The sequence below is a fragment of the Ovis aries genome, chromosome 11 (genome assembly GCF_016772045.2).
Source record: "Ovis aries strain OAR_USU_Benz2616 breed Rambouillet chromosome 11, ARS-UI_Ramb_v3.0, whole genome shotgun sequence".
Lineage (NCBI taxonomy): Eukaryota > Metazoa > Chordata > Mammalia > Artiodactyla > Bovidae > Ovis > Ovis aries.
This window is the reverse complement of record NC_056064.1, coordinates 26,419,029-26,434,151: the sequence shown is the minus strand read 5'-3', so window position 1 is coordinate 26,434,151 and position 15,123 is coordinate 26,419,029. Positions and strand designations below refer to the sequence as shown.

Below are 15,123 nucleotides of genomic sequence, written 5' to 3'. Positions count from 1 at the left end.
ACGCCGGGGCGGGCCGAGGGCGGCGGAGGCGGGACAGGACAGACGAGAATCACGCGGAGGTGAGGCCGGGGGCCCGTCACGCCCCCGAGGGCAGGCCCTGAGCGCCCGCTCCGCCCTGGCCCTGTGGGGTGTGGACTCCAGCTCCGGCTCTGCTCCGCTCGCGAAGACGCGCCGCCGCCCGCTCGGGCTGTCCCGGTGAGGGGGCCGGGAAGGGGGCGCCACGGAGATCCCGGGCCCAGGAGATCTGGCTGGGACAGGAATGCGCTTGGGCTGCGGGGCCTCATGACTCAGCCGCATGCTCAGATTTCGGGGTTTCTTTCCTGGGCGGGGAACGCTTAACTTCCTCATTCCTGCCTGGACCCCTTCTTCCAGCTGGCTTGGCCTGTCTGGAGACCCGGCGGCTCCGGACCCCTTGCAACCCTCCCGGGGCCCCTTCCTCTGCCCCGCTTCGGGGCCCATCCGGGCCTGGCCGGTTGTTCCTTGGCATCCTGATTAAGGGACAGGAGGCGGGGCTCGGAAGTTTTGGATGAAGGATCAGAGATAGGGGATGGAGATTAGAGGCGAATTGGCAGGGCAGTGCGGACCGATGGATTCTAATCAAAGAGAGATTAAGTCAGCGGGAGCCGGGTGGGGGAAAGCGGGGGACCTGGGGCGACCGAGGACCGTGGGGGTGGAATGGGGGGATAGAGTTCTGCAGAGCGGATCACCGTTCTGAGGCCTCCCCATATTCCCAGGATGGCGGCAACCCCCCGGAGCCTTTTCCCCTCTGGGGATGACCTGGACTCCAGCCAGTTACAGATGGAGCCCGATGAGGTGGACACCCTGAAGGAGGGAGAGGACCCAGGTACACAGGGAGGACGGTCTCCGGGAGAGGAGGAGGAGGGCTGAGACCTCCTGGAGTCCACATTCTTCCACTTTCTTTCCCACCAGCCGACCGGATGCACCCCTTTCTGGCCATCTACCACCTCCAGCCTCTGAAAACGCACCCCTTGCTGTTTGCCCCTGGGGTCCCCGTCATAGCTCAGGTGGTGGGCACTGAAAGATACACCAGTGGATCCAAGGTGGCTGGGCTGGCCCCAAGGGAGTGGGGATGGGGAGGGCTGGCCAGAGTGAGGGGCTGCCTTCCCACCAGGGAACATCCATTCAGTTCCTCCCTCCCACAGGTGGGCACCTGCACTCTGTATTCTGTGCGCCTGACTCACGGTGACTTCACCTGGACAACCAAGAAGAAGTTCCGTCATTTCCAGGAGCTGCATCGGGACCTCCTGAGACATAAAGTCTTCATGAGTCTGCTCCCTCTGGCTCGGTGAGGGGGATAAGGCTGCCTCCTGTGTAGGACAGATGCCCCTCACCTCGAGGCAGCCGGGGGTGTCTGCCCCAGCCCCCATCGCTGCTTTCTGCCTGTCTCATCCCCAGGCCACAGCTGACCCTACCCCAGCTACTTTCCTCCCCCAACTCTGGCCACTGGGCTCCCTCTACCTCCTCTGACCCCAGTTACCAGGAAACCTTCCCTGTTCAGCTCTGCCTGTCTGTGGTTCTGGGCCAGTATCTCAGCTGGGCTGGATGCCCAAAGTGCCCTTGGCAGCCTCCCACCTTTTTCTGTCTCCATCCTCAGGGTAGGGGGCATTCCTGCTGCTACCCTCTAGGTCTCCTCGCCTTTTCCAAGTCCCCGCCTCCAGTGCTTCAGGATCCCAGGCACTGAGCCTCCAGCTCCTATTGACCCTCCCTCATCCCTTCCACAGTTTTGCTGTTGCTTCATCTCCAGCCCCAGAGGGAGACAGCAGAGAGATACCCTCTCTACCCCGAGCAGGTCCTGAGGGCTCCTCCAGACGTACCTCTAGCAAGCAGGTAGGACCAGACACCAGGTCCTCTGGGAAGGTGTTTGGGTGCAAATGGCTCTGGTCCCATCCGTCTTTCTGTCTCCCATCCCTTCACTTCAGAAATACCTGGAGAATTATCTCAACCGCCTCCTGACCATGTCTTTCTATCGCAACTACCATGCCATGGTAAGGTCAGGGGCTGGCGCCGGGTCCCTTGAGATAAATCAGGGGGCAGAGGACCAGGGTTGGTAGGATTTGAGGGACTGACAACGAGTCTCTCCTCTGAGCCTTTTTCTTCCTCTGCAGACAGAGTTCCTGGAAGTCAGTCAGCTGTCCTTTATCCCAGACCTTGGATGCAAAGGATTGTGAGTGTCTGACACTTTTCACCCACCGTCTGCCAATGTCTGAATCTCTCCCTCCCCGAGAATAGGGAAAGCAGGGCAGGGTGGGCTGGGAGTCTGATTTTATCCCCACAGGTTTGAACCCTGGATCCCTCTCCAGCGCCTCTTCCTGGTTTTCCCCACAGGGAGGGGGTGATCCGGAAGCGCTCAGGTGGCCACCGTGTTCCTGGCCTCACCTGCTGCGGCCGAGACCAAGTTTGTTATCGCTGGTCCAAGCGGTGAGGGCTGAGCAGAGAGGCTGGACAGTGGGTGGGGCGAGGAAGGAGATGCGAGGGGCGGGGGGCATGAAGGAACGGCTGGAGCCCTCCCCTCCAGGTGGCTGGTGGTGAAGGACTCCTTCCTGCTGTACATGTGCCTCGAGACTGGCGCCATCTCCTTTGTTCAGCTCTTCGACCCTGGCTTCGAGGTGCAGGTGGGGAAAAGGAGTACAGAGGCACGGTACGGGGTCCGGGTCGACACCTCTCACAGGTAAGGCCTCCCGGTATGGACAGCACCTGGTGAGTGAAGAGCCAGCCTGGGGCCCTAAGGGGAGATGCGTGGAAGAGACCACGGAAGAGAGGGTGTTCCCACTCCACCCCTCTGGAGATGGCCATGATTTGGAACCAGGGAACGTTCTAGCCAGATGCTTGGGGCTGCTCCTAGAGGCTGGCCCAGAGCTTTCTCTGGGGTTGAGGGCGAGTGGGAACAAACAACAGGTTCCCTTGCTTGCTCACTCCCTTGGGGAGAGGGAGGAACGAAGCTGCTTCCTTATGTGGGATGAGGGTAGGGATGGGTCCAGAAGTCAGGCCGGGGGGATGGGTTAGATGTTTTGCCCCTCCTTTAGGTGGTGTTGTGTACAGGGGGCATGTACTATACCCTGCTTTTGCTCTGGGCTTTGGGCAGTTGGGATTTTGGTCTGTTTGTATCTTTTGTCCAAAATTTGCCGCAACTGCTCATGCCCACAGTTATTTTTAGTCCCATGTAGTTTCTTTGTGTTTTGTTGCTCCAAAAGAGGTGGGTCCAGGTGCAAGCATTGCAACAAAGGGTCCTAGGTCCCAGGCCTATCTCAGAAGGGCTTTTGGTGCAAAGAAAGGGCACTCCGTCCATTCACTTATTTATTCAATAAACTTGAGGGACTTCCCTGGTGATCCAGTGGTTAAGACTTCATGCTTCCACTGCAAGGGGCACACATGTGATCCCTGGTCAGGGAACTAAGACTCCACATGCCATGCTGCATAGCTCACCCCTTCCCCCCCATCCCCCTCCCCCCCAAAAAAAACAGACAATGACCTTGAGTGGCTGGCACAATACTAAGTGCCAAACACCCAACTGTGAATAAGACAGATGTATGCCCTGTCCCTGTGAAATCAAGTATGGACTGAGGAAGGAGGTGGGGAAGAGCAGACAGCTAAAGGAAGAGGGTTTCTGGGCCAAGCCAGAGGTATGGAGGGCGAGGATGGTGGTCCATCTTTGTTCTTGCCCAGGTCCTTGATTCTCAAGTGCAGCAGCTACCGGCAGGCACGGTGGTGGGCCCAGGAGATCACCGAGCTGGCCCAAGGCCCAGGCAGAGACTTCATTCAGCTGCACCGGCACGACAGCTACGCTCCTCCTCGGCCTGGGACCCTGGCCCGGTGGTGAGACACTGATGTCCTTTCTGAAATTGTCAGTGGTCTTTCAGCCTCCTTGGTGTTCTCTGAGTCCTGATCTTCTCTCTCTTCTGACCCCTTCTGACCTCAGTAACCTACCCATTTGACTTTTCCAGTCGCCCACACCCCCTGACCTTTGATCATTCTGATTCCTCTGATTACCCTCTGATCTTTCTGAACCCCAAATTAGGTGATCTCTGACCCTGACCTCTCTGACTGACCTCCTGTGACCTTTCTAACCCCCTTTCACCCCACTGACCCTCTGTGTTCTCAGGGATCTCAAATCTCTCTGATTCATTCGGTCTATTTAATAAACATTTTCTAAGCACCCATTATTTGCCAGGTCCATGGCAGGGATAAGACACAGTAGGTGATTCAATCATGAAACAGTGGGAATTTGCCATACTGGCCATAGACACAGAGTACCAAGCTCAGACAAGGGGCATCTGCTCTAGTGTAGGAGGTCTGGACTGGCTTCCAGAAGGCAGTAACTCTGAGGTTCACGTTAGCAAGATAAAATGGAGAAGGGTGGTCCCTGCAGAGAAGCTAGAAATAGTCTGGCGTGTTAGGGATTCATGAAGGCTGACTTGTTACAGTTTGAGAAGCAGAAGCCAGGAAAGAGTCTGGAGCAGGGGACTTCCCTGGAGGACTAGTGATTAAGACTCAGCGCTTCCAGTGCAAGGGTGTGGGTTCGATCCCTGGTCAGGGAAATAAGATCTTGCCTGCCATGTGCAGGGCAGCCAAAAAAAAAAAAAATGTCTGGTGGTCTCAGGGCCTGATCAGCGCCTCTCCTGCTAGCTAAGGAGGTTAACTTTTATCATAAGCAGAGAGGAGTCATGGAAACAATTTTTCCCCCCCTTGGTGTTAGTGTTGAGAATTTTGTGGTTTTTTTTTTTTAATTTTTATTGGAGTTGATTTAAATGTGTTGGTTTCGGAAGTACAACAAAGAGAACCAGTTATACATATGTCCACTCTTTTTTAGATTGTTTTCCCATATAGGTCATTACAGAGTATTGAGTAGAGCTCTCTGTGCTCTATACTAGGTCCTTATTAATTATCTATTTTATATATACTACTGCTAAGATGCTTCATAGTAGTATATATATTTCAGTCCTGATCTTCCAATTTATCCCTACTTCCCCCATTACCCCCTGGTAACCATAAGTTTGTTTCCTATATCTGTAACTATTTCCGCTTTGTAGATAAGTTCATTTGTACCCTTTTGAAATTTATTTTTTAACAAAAGAACTGATTGTGCCAGTTAGTATGAGCCAGGAACTGTTCTGAGTGTTTTTGCTTTGTTGTTGTTGTTGTTTAGTTGCTAAGTCATGTCTAACTCTTGTGCCAGGCCATGGACTGTAGCCCACCAGGCTCCTCTGTCCATGGGATATCCTAGGCAAGAATACTGGAGTGGGTTGCCATTTTCTTCTCTAGGGGATCTTCCCGACCCAGGATTAAACCTACGTCTCTTGCACTGGCAGGCAGATTCTTCCTGCTGAGTCACCAGGGAAGCTGCTTTATGTTTATGAACTTACTCCGTGACACAGGTACAGTTGTTATCTCCATTTTCCAGATGAGAAAATTGAGTCAAGGAGAAGTTAAATAACTTGCCAAGGTCACACACCTTGTAAACAATAGATTCAAATGCAGGCAGTCTGGGTCAAGACCCTGCTCTTCACCATCAAACAGAACAGTTATTAAAAGTCTAACAGGGGCTTCCCTGGTGGTCCAATGGCAAGACTCCCTGTTCTCAATGCAGGGGGCCTGGGTTCAATCCCTGCCGAGGGAACTAGACCCCACATGCTGCAACAAAGAGCCTACATGTCACAACTAAGACCCTCTGCAGCCAAATATATAAACAAAATGTTTTAAAAGTAAATAAAAGTCTTAACAATGCAGAACTTGCACAAGCCTCTACCTACTCTCCATACCTTAGTTCTTCCCTACTCCCTCTCCCACAAATCCCATTTCTCTCCCCAAAAGTAATCCTGGTGATAGTTTGATATTTATCTTCCTAAGTCTTCTCCTGCGTATGTTCATGCACTTGTGCATATATGTTACTTTTTGTTTTAATATAGATAAGATCATGCCCCCTCTCCTTTGTTTTTTTTTCCCACTTAATACATGTGTTAGAGATTAGGCATTTACATTATTTCCCACTTTCAGCCTTATAAACAATACTGCAATGAACACAATGTTTGCCTAAGCATTTAATAGGATGTCTTCCTAGATACAGAATTACTAAGTGCATTTAATGGTATTAGGGAGTATGTACATTTAATATTTTGTTAGATACTGCCAAGTTGTCCTCTAAAAAGGCTATAAAGTCAATTTATATTCTCACAGTCTATGAGAATACTCACTTCCCCCATTCTGATACTGAGCGTTACCTGTGATTTTGATTTTTGCCAGAGTGGATTTAAAAAGTGTCATTTTATTTTAATATCAATTTCCTTGTTTAGCGATGATATTGAACATCTTTTCATTTTCTCCCTGTGAGCTATCCGTTCTTACTCTTTGTTCAATTGGCTTATATGTCTTTTTGTTACTGATTTGTTGGAACTCTTTATATGTGATGTATTAACCCTCCCAGTCTTTAGTCATTTTCTTTAGTTTATTGTGTCTTTTGTAACTTTTATTTTTATTTAGTTCATACTGGCAAGTTTATTCCACTTTGAAATATCTGCTACTATCTGATTCTGTGATCACTCTTGGTCTTTGACCTTGCTATCACCTCTGACCCATGACTGTCCTTCGATCTTCACTCTCCAGAGCTTTCTGGCTTCTGACTTCCCTGATCTCCTTGGCTTGGCCTCCCCCCAGGTTTGTGAATGGGGCAGGTTACTTTGCTGCTGTGGCAGATGCCATCCTGCGAGCTCAAGAAGAGATTTTCATCACAGACTGGTGGTAAGTGGGAGAAGAACCTGAGCAAGAAAGTGTGGGTTAGTACCTGCAACAGATCAGCTTATGGGTCAGAAAAGGAGTGGAAGGGGAGGAGTGGCTGTTGTTGGGAGCTTAGCTTACCCTCACCTGCTGCCCTGAATCCCAGGTTGAGTCCTGAGATTTACCTGAAGCGTCCAGCCCATTCAGATGACTGGAGACTGGACGTTATGCTCAAGAAGAAGGCGGTGAGGAGAATGGTCTGGCTGGAGGGGAGGTATGGTCAAGGGGTGGCTTGTGGGTGGAGATTGGTTGGAAGAGACTATAGCATGGCGGGGGGTAGGGGGGGAAGGTAAGGAATCTAAAACTTGAGGTGGAGGAAATGTACCCATCCTGGTTCAGTCTCACAGAAATCACCTCTTCCACTTCCCTGGGGAGAACTCCCTTAGAGAAGAAGACCAACCTCCCTGTTCTTGCCCTTCCTCTCCTTGATGTAGACTTTCCTCCCAATACCCTATACACTCAATTCTGTTATGGGGGATGGACATATCTGTCTCTCTCATTGGGTGGATGAATACCACTAGCTGCAGTACAAGGCACAGTGTCTGCTATGTTGGGAGCATCCAGAGATGGTGATGGATGGGAGGAAAGATATGCGGATGATGGAGAGTGTGTGGGTGAGGGGATGGATAGATGATGGAAAGGGAGATAGAAGGCTATGAGGTTGGGAAGGTAGATCCAAGGAGAGTGGTAAATAGATAGATGAGTGACAGATGGTAGATAAGGGATGAGTAAATTGTTGGGAAGATGGATGGCTAGATAATGCTAGGTAGGTGGGTAGATGTGTGGATGGATGAGTGAGTGAGCAGATAGATGATATTCAATCTAAGTTTGCTGTAAGCATCAAAACAGGGTGTCAGTGGCATAGCATTGAGGATCTCTGGGTGGAGAGGAGGAACATCCAGGAACCCTGAGGGTGGGAAAGGGTCATTAGGATCTGATTCCCTCACTGACCACCAGGAGGAGGGTGTCCGAGTGTCTGTACTGCTGTTCAAGGAAGTGGAGTTGGCCTTGGCCATCAACAGTGGCTACAGCAAGAGGGTACTGATGCTGCTGCACCCCAACATAAAGGTGACTCAGGCCCCAGAGACCCCTCCCTTCTGGCCCTCCTCACTACACATCCCCCCACCCCCCCCCCCCCAGCCACCAACCCTCCTTGTCCTTGAACGTCTCATCTTTCCATCTTCCTGTTCCCTGCCTCCTCCAAACGCTGCCTCTGGCTTCTCCCACCTACGCCCACACTCATGAACTCCCCCATACCTGCTCCAGGTGATGCGCCACCCAGACCAGGTGACACTGTGGGCCCATCATGAGAAGCTCCTGGTGGTAGACCAAGTAGTGGCCTTCCTGGGTGGGCTGGACCTCGCCTACGGCCGCTGGGATGACCTACACTACAGACTGACTGATCTGGGGGATTCCTCTGAGTCAGCTGCCCCCCAGGTAATCCCCCAAGGCCTTCCGGAGCACACCCCCCCAACTCAACTAATGTAAATCCATACCCCTTCCCAGCTGCAGCCTTCCTCTCCAGTCATAGCCCTCATTCAAAGTTCCTGTGCCTTTCTGGGACCCCAACAACCTGCTTTGAATATACTGACTCAGTTGCCTCCCCATGACCTCTACCCATTTCTCTAGGGATTTCAAATGCATCTGAAGGGGAGGGCCAGGGAATCAAACTCTCTCTGTTTCATTCTTCCTCTGTGTGTCTCTCTGTCTTCCCGTCTTCCAGTGCTCCTTTCTTCTCTTTGGCCTGGCTCTGTGTGACCCATGACCTCTCCTTGCCCCTGGCTTGGGTGTGTTCCCCCTACAGCCTCCCACCTCACGCTCAGACCTTCCAGCTACCCCCGACCTCACTCACAACCAACTCTTCTGGCTGGGCAAGGACTACAGCAATCTGATCACTAAAGATTGGGTGCAGCTGGATCGGCCTTTTGATGGTAGGGGGTCCACCTTCTTCAAAGTCCCTAAGAGCTGGGAGCCGGGGCAGAGGGCGGGCCTGGGTCTGAGGATGGGATGAACCGGGTCTTAATGCCACCTCTTCTCCGGTCAGCACCTCCTCCTCCCTGACCCACGTGTTCCCAAGGGACCGTCCCTGACCTCTTCCCTGACTCTCCTGGGACATTCTCCCTCCCCCCAGATTTCATTGACAGGGAGACTATGCCACGGATGCCATGGCGGGACATTGGGGTGGCGGTCCACGGCTCACCCGCCCGGGACCTTGCCCGGCACTTCATCCAGCGCTGGAATTTCACCAAGGTGCCTGATCCCTCCGAGCCTGGAGGGTGGGCGGGAGCCAGGGGCAGCTAGCCATCTCCCGCTGATTCTGCCACCCCTCCGCCTTAGACTACCAAGGCCAAGTACAAGATACCCATGTACCCCTACCTGCTGCCCAAATCCACCAGCACCGCAAACCAGCTCCCTTTCACGCTTTCCGGAGGGCAGTGCGCCACTGTGCAGGTGAGGCTCGGAATTCAGCCGGCCCTCTCCCCGCTCCCTTCAGCGCAACCTCGCTTCAGCACTCTCCCTGACGGAGAGCGCCCTCCCGCCCCCGCCCCCGAACCCCTTCCTCTCCTGGACTCAGGAGGCACATCCTATCCGTCGTTCCCGCAGGTCTTGCGGTCAGTGGACCGCTGGTCAGCGGGCACCCTGGAGAACTCCATTCTCAATGCTTATCTGCACACCATCAGAGAGAGCCGGCACTTCCTCTACATTGAGGTCTGTCGGAGTGAGGGTGGAGCAGAGAAACTTAGGATATCCTGTCAGTGGGCTCAGTCGTTTAGGGCTGGCATAGCTGGACCTGGAGAACTTGGTGAAGCCTGGACCCAGGGCCGGGAGCCTGGGGAGGGGGATGGCGACATGGAGCTGAGGGCAGGAACTGCTGACGGCGGCCGGACTGCTGACGTCTGTCATTCGTCCCTGCTCCAGAATCAGTTCTTCATTAGCTGCTCAGATGGGCGGACGGTGCTGAACAAGGTGGGCGATGAGATTGTGGACAGAATCCTGAAGGCCCACAAGTAAGGCGGACCAGCTTGGAACCTGGGGGTTATGGGCGTGTTTTAAGACTAACCAGAGGGATGAGGGGAGGGGTGGGGCTTGGGAGACGGGTCACACCGCTGACTCCGCCCCTCTCCAGACAGGGGCAGTGCTTCCGAGTCTACGTGCTTTTGCCCCTCCTCCCTGGATTCGAGGGTGACATCTCCACAGGTGGTGGTAACTCCATCCAGGCCATTCTGCACTTCACTTACAGGTGACCACCGCCTCGCCCTTCCCACCCTAACCCCTGCCAGACTCTGCCCCTCCATGGCCCCATCCTGATCCCTTCTTGCTGGACTGTTTTCTGACATCCCCCTCCCCCACCCTGCCCCAACCCCTGTCGGTCCAGTCTCCGCCTTCCTCACCCATTCTTTTCGCTCAGGACGCTGTGTCGTGGGGAATATTCAATTTTACATCGTCTCAAAGCAGCCAGTGAGTTCTGGGGGCTGGGGGTTCAAGCCCTGGACCCCTGGGGAGGGAGAGATTGAGGGACTGGAGCCCCGGGGATGGAGGGACGGAGGCTGTCATGTCTGCATGCTTCTGTGGTTACTGCCGGAGCCCATGGTGGCCTATTAGTGCAGAGAGAAGTGTATAGACCAGGCTATATAGGGCTTCTGAAGTGAGGCGGTAGATGGACCAGGACTCTGCCTGCAATGGAGGGCACCTCTCACCTCACTCCCTCCCCGCCCCCCCCCCCACATCTCTTGCTTATAGTGGGGACAGAGTGGCAGAACTATATTTCCATCTGTGGGCTACGTACACACGGAGAACTAGGCGGGCACCCAGTCTCGGAGCTCATCTATATCCACAGCAAGATGCTTATTGCAGATGACCGGACAGTCATCATTGGTCAGTGCTGGGTCCCCAGCAATGAGTGGAGGGTGCAGAGAGGTGGAGCAGGGCCCAGCCAGGCGCAATGGGATGGGACTGGGTGATGGAGATCACAGCTGACGTCCAGTTGGGGATGGAGGCCAAAGAAGTCGTGTTGCCCACAGGCTGGTGCTTGGGTAGAGGTGATGGGGTGGGGTGGGGTTCCCTGGGCTCAGGAAGATATAGTGTGTCCTGCATCCACCCAGGCTCAGCAAACATCAATGACCGGAGCTTGCTGGGGAAGCGGGACAGTGAGCTGGCCGTGCTGATCGAGGACACAGAAATGGAAACATCCCTCATGAACGGTGTGGAGTATCAGGCAGGCAGGTTTGCCTTGAGTCTGCGGAAGCACTGCTTCAGGTAGAGCCAGGTGGGATGCTAAAAGGTGGGAGGAGGTGGAAAGGGGGAGGGTTTGCTCTTTTAACAGGTGTGAGGATTGTCTAGAGGTAGTACTGGATTACTAGTACTTGTGCTATGCTAAATCACTCACTCGTGTCTGACTTTTTGCAACCCTATGGACTGTAGCCCACCAGGCTCCTCTGTTCATGGGATTCTCTAGGCAAGAATACTGGAGTGGGTTGCCATGCCTTCCTCCAGGGTATCTTCCTGAACCAGGGATCAAACCTGCTTCTCCTAAGTCTCCTGCATTGGCAGGCGGGTTCTTTACCACTGGTGCCACCTGGAAAGCCACTTACTAGTACTTACTTAGTACTTGTGCATCAGTCGCTCGGGCGTATCCTACTTTTTCGACCCCATGGACTGTAGCCCACCAGGCTCCTCTGTCCAAGGGATTCTCCAGGCAAGAGTACTGGAGAGGATTGCCATTTCCTTCTCCAGGGGATCTTCCTGACCCAGGGATTGAACCCACATTTCCTGCATTGTGGGTGGATTAGTACTTGCTTGTGTTCTTAGTTACTTCAGTACTTAGAGGCAGACTAGTCCAGTTTAGGGTACCTGCAAAGCAGGGATACCAAAAAAAAAAAAAAAAGAGAGAGAGAGAGAGGGAAACAAATACTTTAAAAATAATTTGGCATTTTTTTTAAAGCATTAAAGTAGTCACCAAAGGAGACAAATTAAAGCTCTGTTGGACTTGTTTACACTGATTTGATTGTTTAGCAAAAGTGTTAGTTGCTGACTCGTGTCCAGCTTTTTGCAATTCCATGGACTGTAAGCCCACCAGGCTCCTCTGTCCATGGAATTCTCCAGGCAAGAATACTGGAGTGGGTAGCCATTCCCTTCTCCAGGGGATCTTCCCAACCCAGGGGTTGAACCTGGGTCTGCCACATTGCAGGCAGAATTTTTACTGCCTGAGCCATCTGGGAAGCCCCGATTTTACTTTTTAACTGTGCATCTATTTTCAATTACCTGGATAGGCGCACCATAACTTTTCTGATATTTAGGCCCTTGAAGGATCTTACTCTAGCCCCACTGGGACCCCTTTCTCCTGCAGCGTGATTCTAGGGGCTGCTGCTCGGCCACATCTGGATCTCCGGGACCCTGTCTGTGATGCCTTCTTTCAGTTGTGGCAACAAACAGCTGAGAGCAACGCCAATATCTATGAGCAGGTGGGTGGGGGTGGGGAGAGTGCTGGCCCAGGGAAGCTGAGGGATTATCCTGTCCAGGGTGAGATGGAGAGGAGCCACTTCACACAGCCATTCTCATAAGGAGATGAGGGTCTGGGGACATCATGGGATTCAGGGTCAGTGTAGGGGGATATGTGTAGGGTGTGGGGAGTGGGGTCATGTAGCCCAGTTGGGTTTGGACTCTTGGCAGAGTCTCCTGAAGCCTTATTGGCTTCCATGCATCCCCCACCCACAGATTTTCCGATGCCTTCCATCCAATGCCACACGCTCCCTGCGGGCACTTCGGGAGTATGTAGTCGTGGAGCCCTTGGCCACGGTCAGCCCTCCCTTGGCCCGGTCTGAACTCACCCAGGTCCAGGGCCACCTCGTCCACTTCCCCCTCAAGTTCCTGGAGGATGAGTATTTGCTGCCCTCCCTGGGTAGCAAGGAGGGTGTGATGCCCCTAGAAGTGTGGACATAGCTGCAGCTCCTCCGGCCTGGAAGAGGCCACCAGCCTCTGGGCTACACTGCCTCTGGTTCTCTGCCCCCTAACCCTCAGGACCAGGGCAATGCCTTTGAGACCTGGGGGAGGCAGGCATCCCTGGAGGGGACTAAAGAAGTCACAAAGGATGTTTTTTGGGAAACAACCAAAGAAGACACTCCCAACCCCAGTTGGGGAGATGGAAGAGGGTCCCAGAGAGCTTCCTCCTCCTCGCTGTCCAGTTCAAACCACTACTACAAAGGAGAAGCAAGATTCCTGCCAGGATGCCTGGGATCAGCCTCCTACTCCAAGAGGACCAGACTTGGCCTTGAGCCTTCTCATCTCTCCCTTGACTTCCTGCTGGGGAACCCCCTCCCTGCCCCAAGGCCTCTCCTAGCTCATTACTGCCAAGGCAGAGGGAAGGATGGAGCCACTGCTGGCTTCAGTGCCCATGGTGGGGAGGGGTGGGAGGAGGGATGCACACTAACCCCCTCCACCAGCTGCTGACAGACACTAACTTTGTATCCGTTCAATAAGCATTTCATAAATAAAAGCTTAGAAAAGCTCCTTGTCTCTTCCTTGGCTGAACTAAGTGTGTGTCTCAAAGGCCCCCCAGGCCCACACAGGTGCTTCACCCCCTCTCCCCACCCCACTCCTTTCTTTCTTTGGCTTCATCTCAGCTCTGCTCCACTTGTCTGTGGCTTTTGGAGCTCCATCACTTGGTGCTGGGAAGACCAGGTGTTCACACAGGGCTGCCTGTATAGTAGGAAGCGTGGACCCACATCGGGACTCCTGGAGGAAAGTGGAGCCCAGGGTGCAGCTGCAAGTAAGGGAGGCGCCCAGAGGGGCCGCACCTTGTTCCTCAAGTGACTGCCCAGGAGGCTTAGGGAAGCCCCTGGGAGTCGGAAAGGGTATAGGCTTGAGGTCAGAAAGAACTGGACCCAAGTCTCGGGCTTGTCACTTTTTACCTCAATGGCCTTGTCAAGTCACATCACTTCTCTGGGCCTCAGTGGTCCCACCTGGGAAATGAGAATGAAAGTGAAAGTGAAACTCGCTCAGTAGTGTCCGACTCTTTGCGACCCCATGGACTATACAGATCATGGAATTCTCTAGGCCAGAACACTGGAATGGGTAGACATTCTCTTCTCCAGGGGATCTCCCCAACCCAGGGATCGAACCCAGGTCTCCCGAATTGCAGGCAGATTCTTTACCAGCTGAGGCACAAGGGAAGCCAGGGAAATGGGAATAATACTTACATAACTGTCTTGCTGTAAAGATTCAGTTGTTGACTTAAATATTTATTGAGCACCTGTTCTTTGCCAGACATCATCTAAACCAACAGCAGTGAGTACTACAAAGTCCCCACCCTAATAGGACACAGCTTCACTGTCCAGTACAGTAGCCACCAGCCACATTTGGCTATTTACACTTAAATTTATAACAATTAGAACTAGGTAAAGATTTAGTTCCTTGCATCAGCCACCAAGTGGCTGGGAGCCACTTGCAGCTAGTGGCTAGCATATTGGATGGAGAGCATTTTTGTCATTGCACAGAGTTGGCACTGCTGCAGAGTGAAGAGAGATAGTACACGTCATTGTGTATGAGAGAGTGTGTTAAGTCACTCAGTCACGTTCGACTCTTTGCGACCCCATGAACTGCAGCACGCCAGGCTTCCCCGTCCTTCATCATCTCCTGGAGCTTGCTCAAACTCATGTCCATTGAGCTGGTGATGCCATCCAACCATCTTGTCCTCTGTCATCCCCTTCTCCTGCCTTCAAACTTTCCCAGCATTGGGGTCTTTTCTAATGAGTCGACTCTTTGCATCAGGTGGCCAAAGTATTGGAGCTTCAGTTTCAGCATTAGTCCTTCTAATGAAGGACTTTAGGATTGACTGGTTTGATCTCCTTGCAGTCTAGGGGACTCTCAAGAGCCATCAATTCTTTGGCGCTCAACCTTCTTTATGGTCCAACTCTCACATCCATACATAGTTACAAGAGAGTATAGCACACACTGGATTGAGGAGGGTTACCTCCCATGGCAGGTAGAGAGAAAAGGCTAATATAATGGGTATACAGAGAGAGCTCTTTGAACTGGTAACTTTTATTATTTTTTTTAATATTTATTTATTTGGCTGCACCAGGTCTTAATTGCAGCCTCAAGGATCTTCGGTCTTTGTTGCGGCACGTGGGATCTTTAGTTGCAGGATGCAAATTCTTAGTTGTGGCATGTGGGATCTAGTTTCCTTGACCAGGGATCCAACCCAGGCCCACTGCCTTGGGAGCATGGAATCTTAGCAACTGGACCACGAGGGAAGCCCCAACTTTTTTATTTCTCAAGTTGGGTTGTGGGATATAAATTTTATGCATATTTTCCCTGTATCTTTTTGTATATCTG

At 52.7% G+C, this 15,123-nt stretch overlaps 1 protein-coding gene across 4 annotated transcripts; it reads left to right on the top strand.

Moving 5' to 3' along the window:
• The first annotated feature begins 123 nt into the window (after positions 1 to 123).
• Positions 124 to 13,294, top strand: PLD2 (phospholipase D2). 4 transcript variants are annotated; one of them, XM_004012608.5, is made up of 25 exons: positions 124 to 195; positions 735 to 844; positions 931 to 1,061; positions 1,164 to 1,306; positions 1,743 to 1,848; positions 1,941 to 2,006; positions 2,127 to 2,185; positions 2,347 to 2,439; positions 2,537 to 2,689; positions 3,685 to 3,834; positions 6,670 to 6,753; positions 6,896 to 6,974; positions 7,747 to 7,857; positions 8,056 to 8,226; positions 8,594 to 8,720; positions 8,921 to 9,039; positions 9,127 to 9,240; positions 9,394 to 9,498; positions 9,709 to 9,797; positions 9,917 to 10,030; positions 10,199 to 10,248; positions 10,531 to 10,665; positions 10,893 to 11,046; positions 12,137 to 12,251; positions 12,505 to 13,294. In XM_004012608.5, the coding sequence occupies exons 2-25, from the start codon at positions 736 to 738 to the stop codon at positions 12,727 to 12,729; spliced, it is 2,802 nt and encodes a 933-aa protein (XP_004012657.1). In that variant the 5' UTR covers positions 124 to 195; position 735; the 3' UTR covers positions 12,730 to 13,294. The 4 variants fall into 4 exon arrangements, with proteins under 4 accessions (XP_004012657.1, XP_012040987.1, XP_060251333.1 ...); XM_012185597.4 differs by having other exon boundaries at positions 10,166 to 10,248; XM_060395350.1 differs by lacking the exon at positions 2,347 to 2,439.
• Positions 13,295 to 15,123: the final 1,829 nt, after the last annotated feature.

Excerpts from the sequence above, each read along its gene's own strand:
- PLD2 (XM_012185597.4), top strand. The coding sequence starts at position 736 with ATGGCGGCAACCCCCCGGAGCCTTTTCCCCTCTGGGGATGACCTGGAC. Across the intron at positions 2,440-2,536 it reads TGTTATCGCTGGTCCAAGCG|GTGGCTGGTGGTGAAGGACT; the intron begins GTGAGGGCTGAG and ends CCTCCCCTCCAG. Across the intron at positions 9,040-9,126 it reads AGCGCTGGAATTTCACCAAG|ACTACCAAGGCCAAGTACAA; the intron begins GTGCCTGATCCC and ends CCTCCGCCTTAG.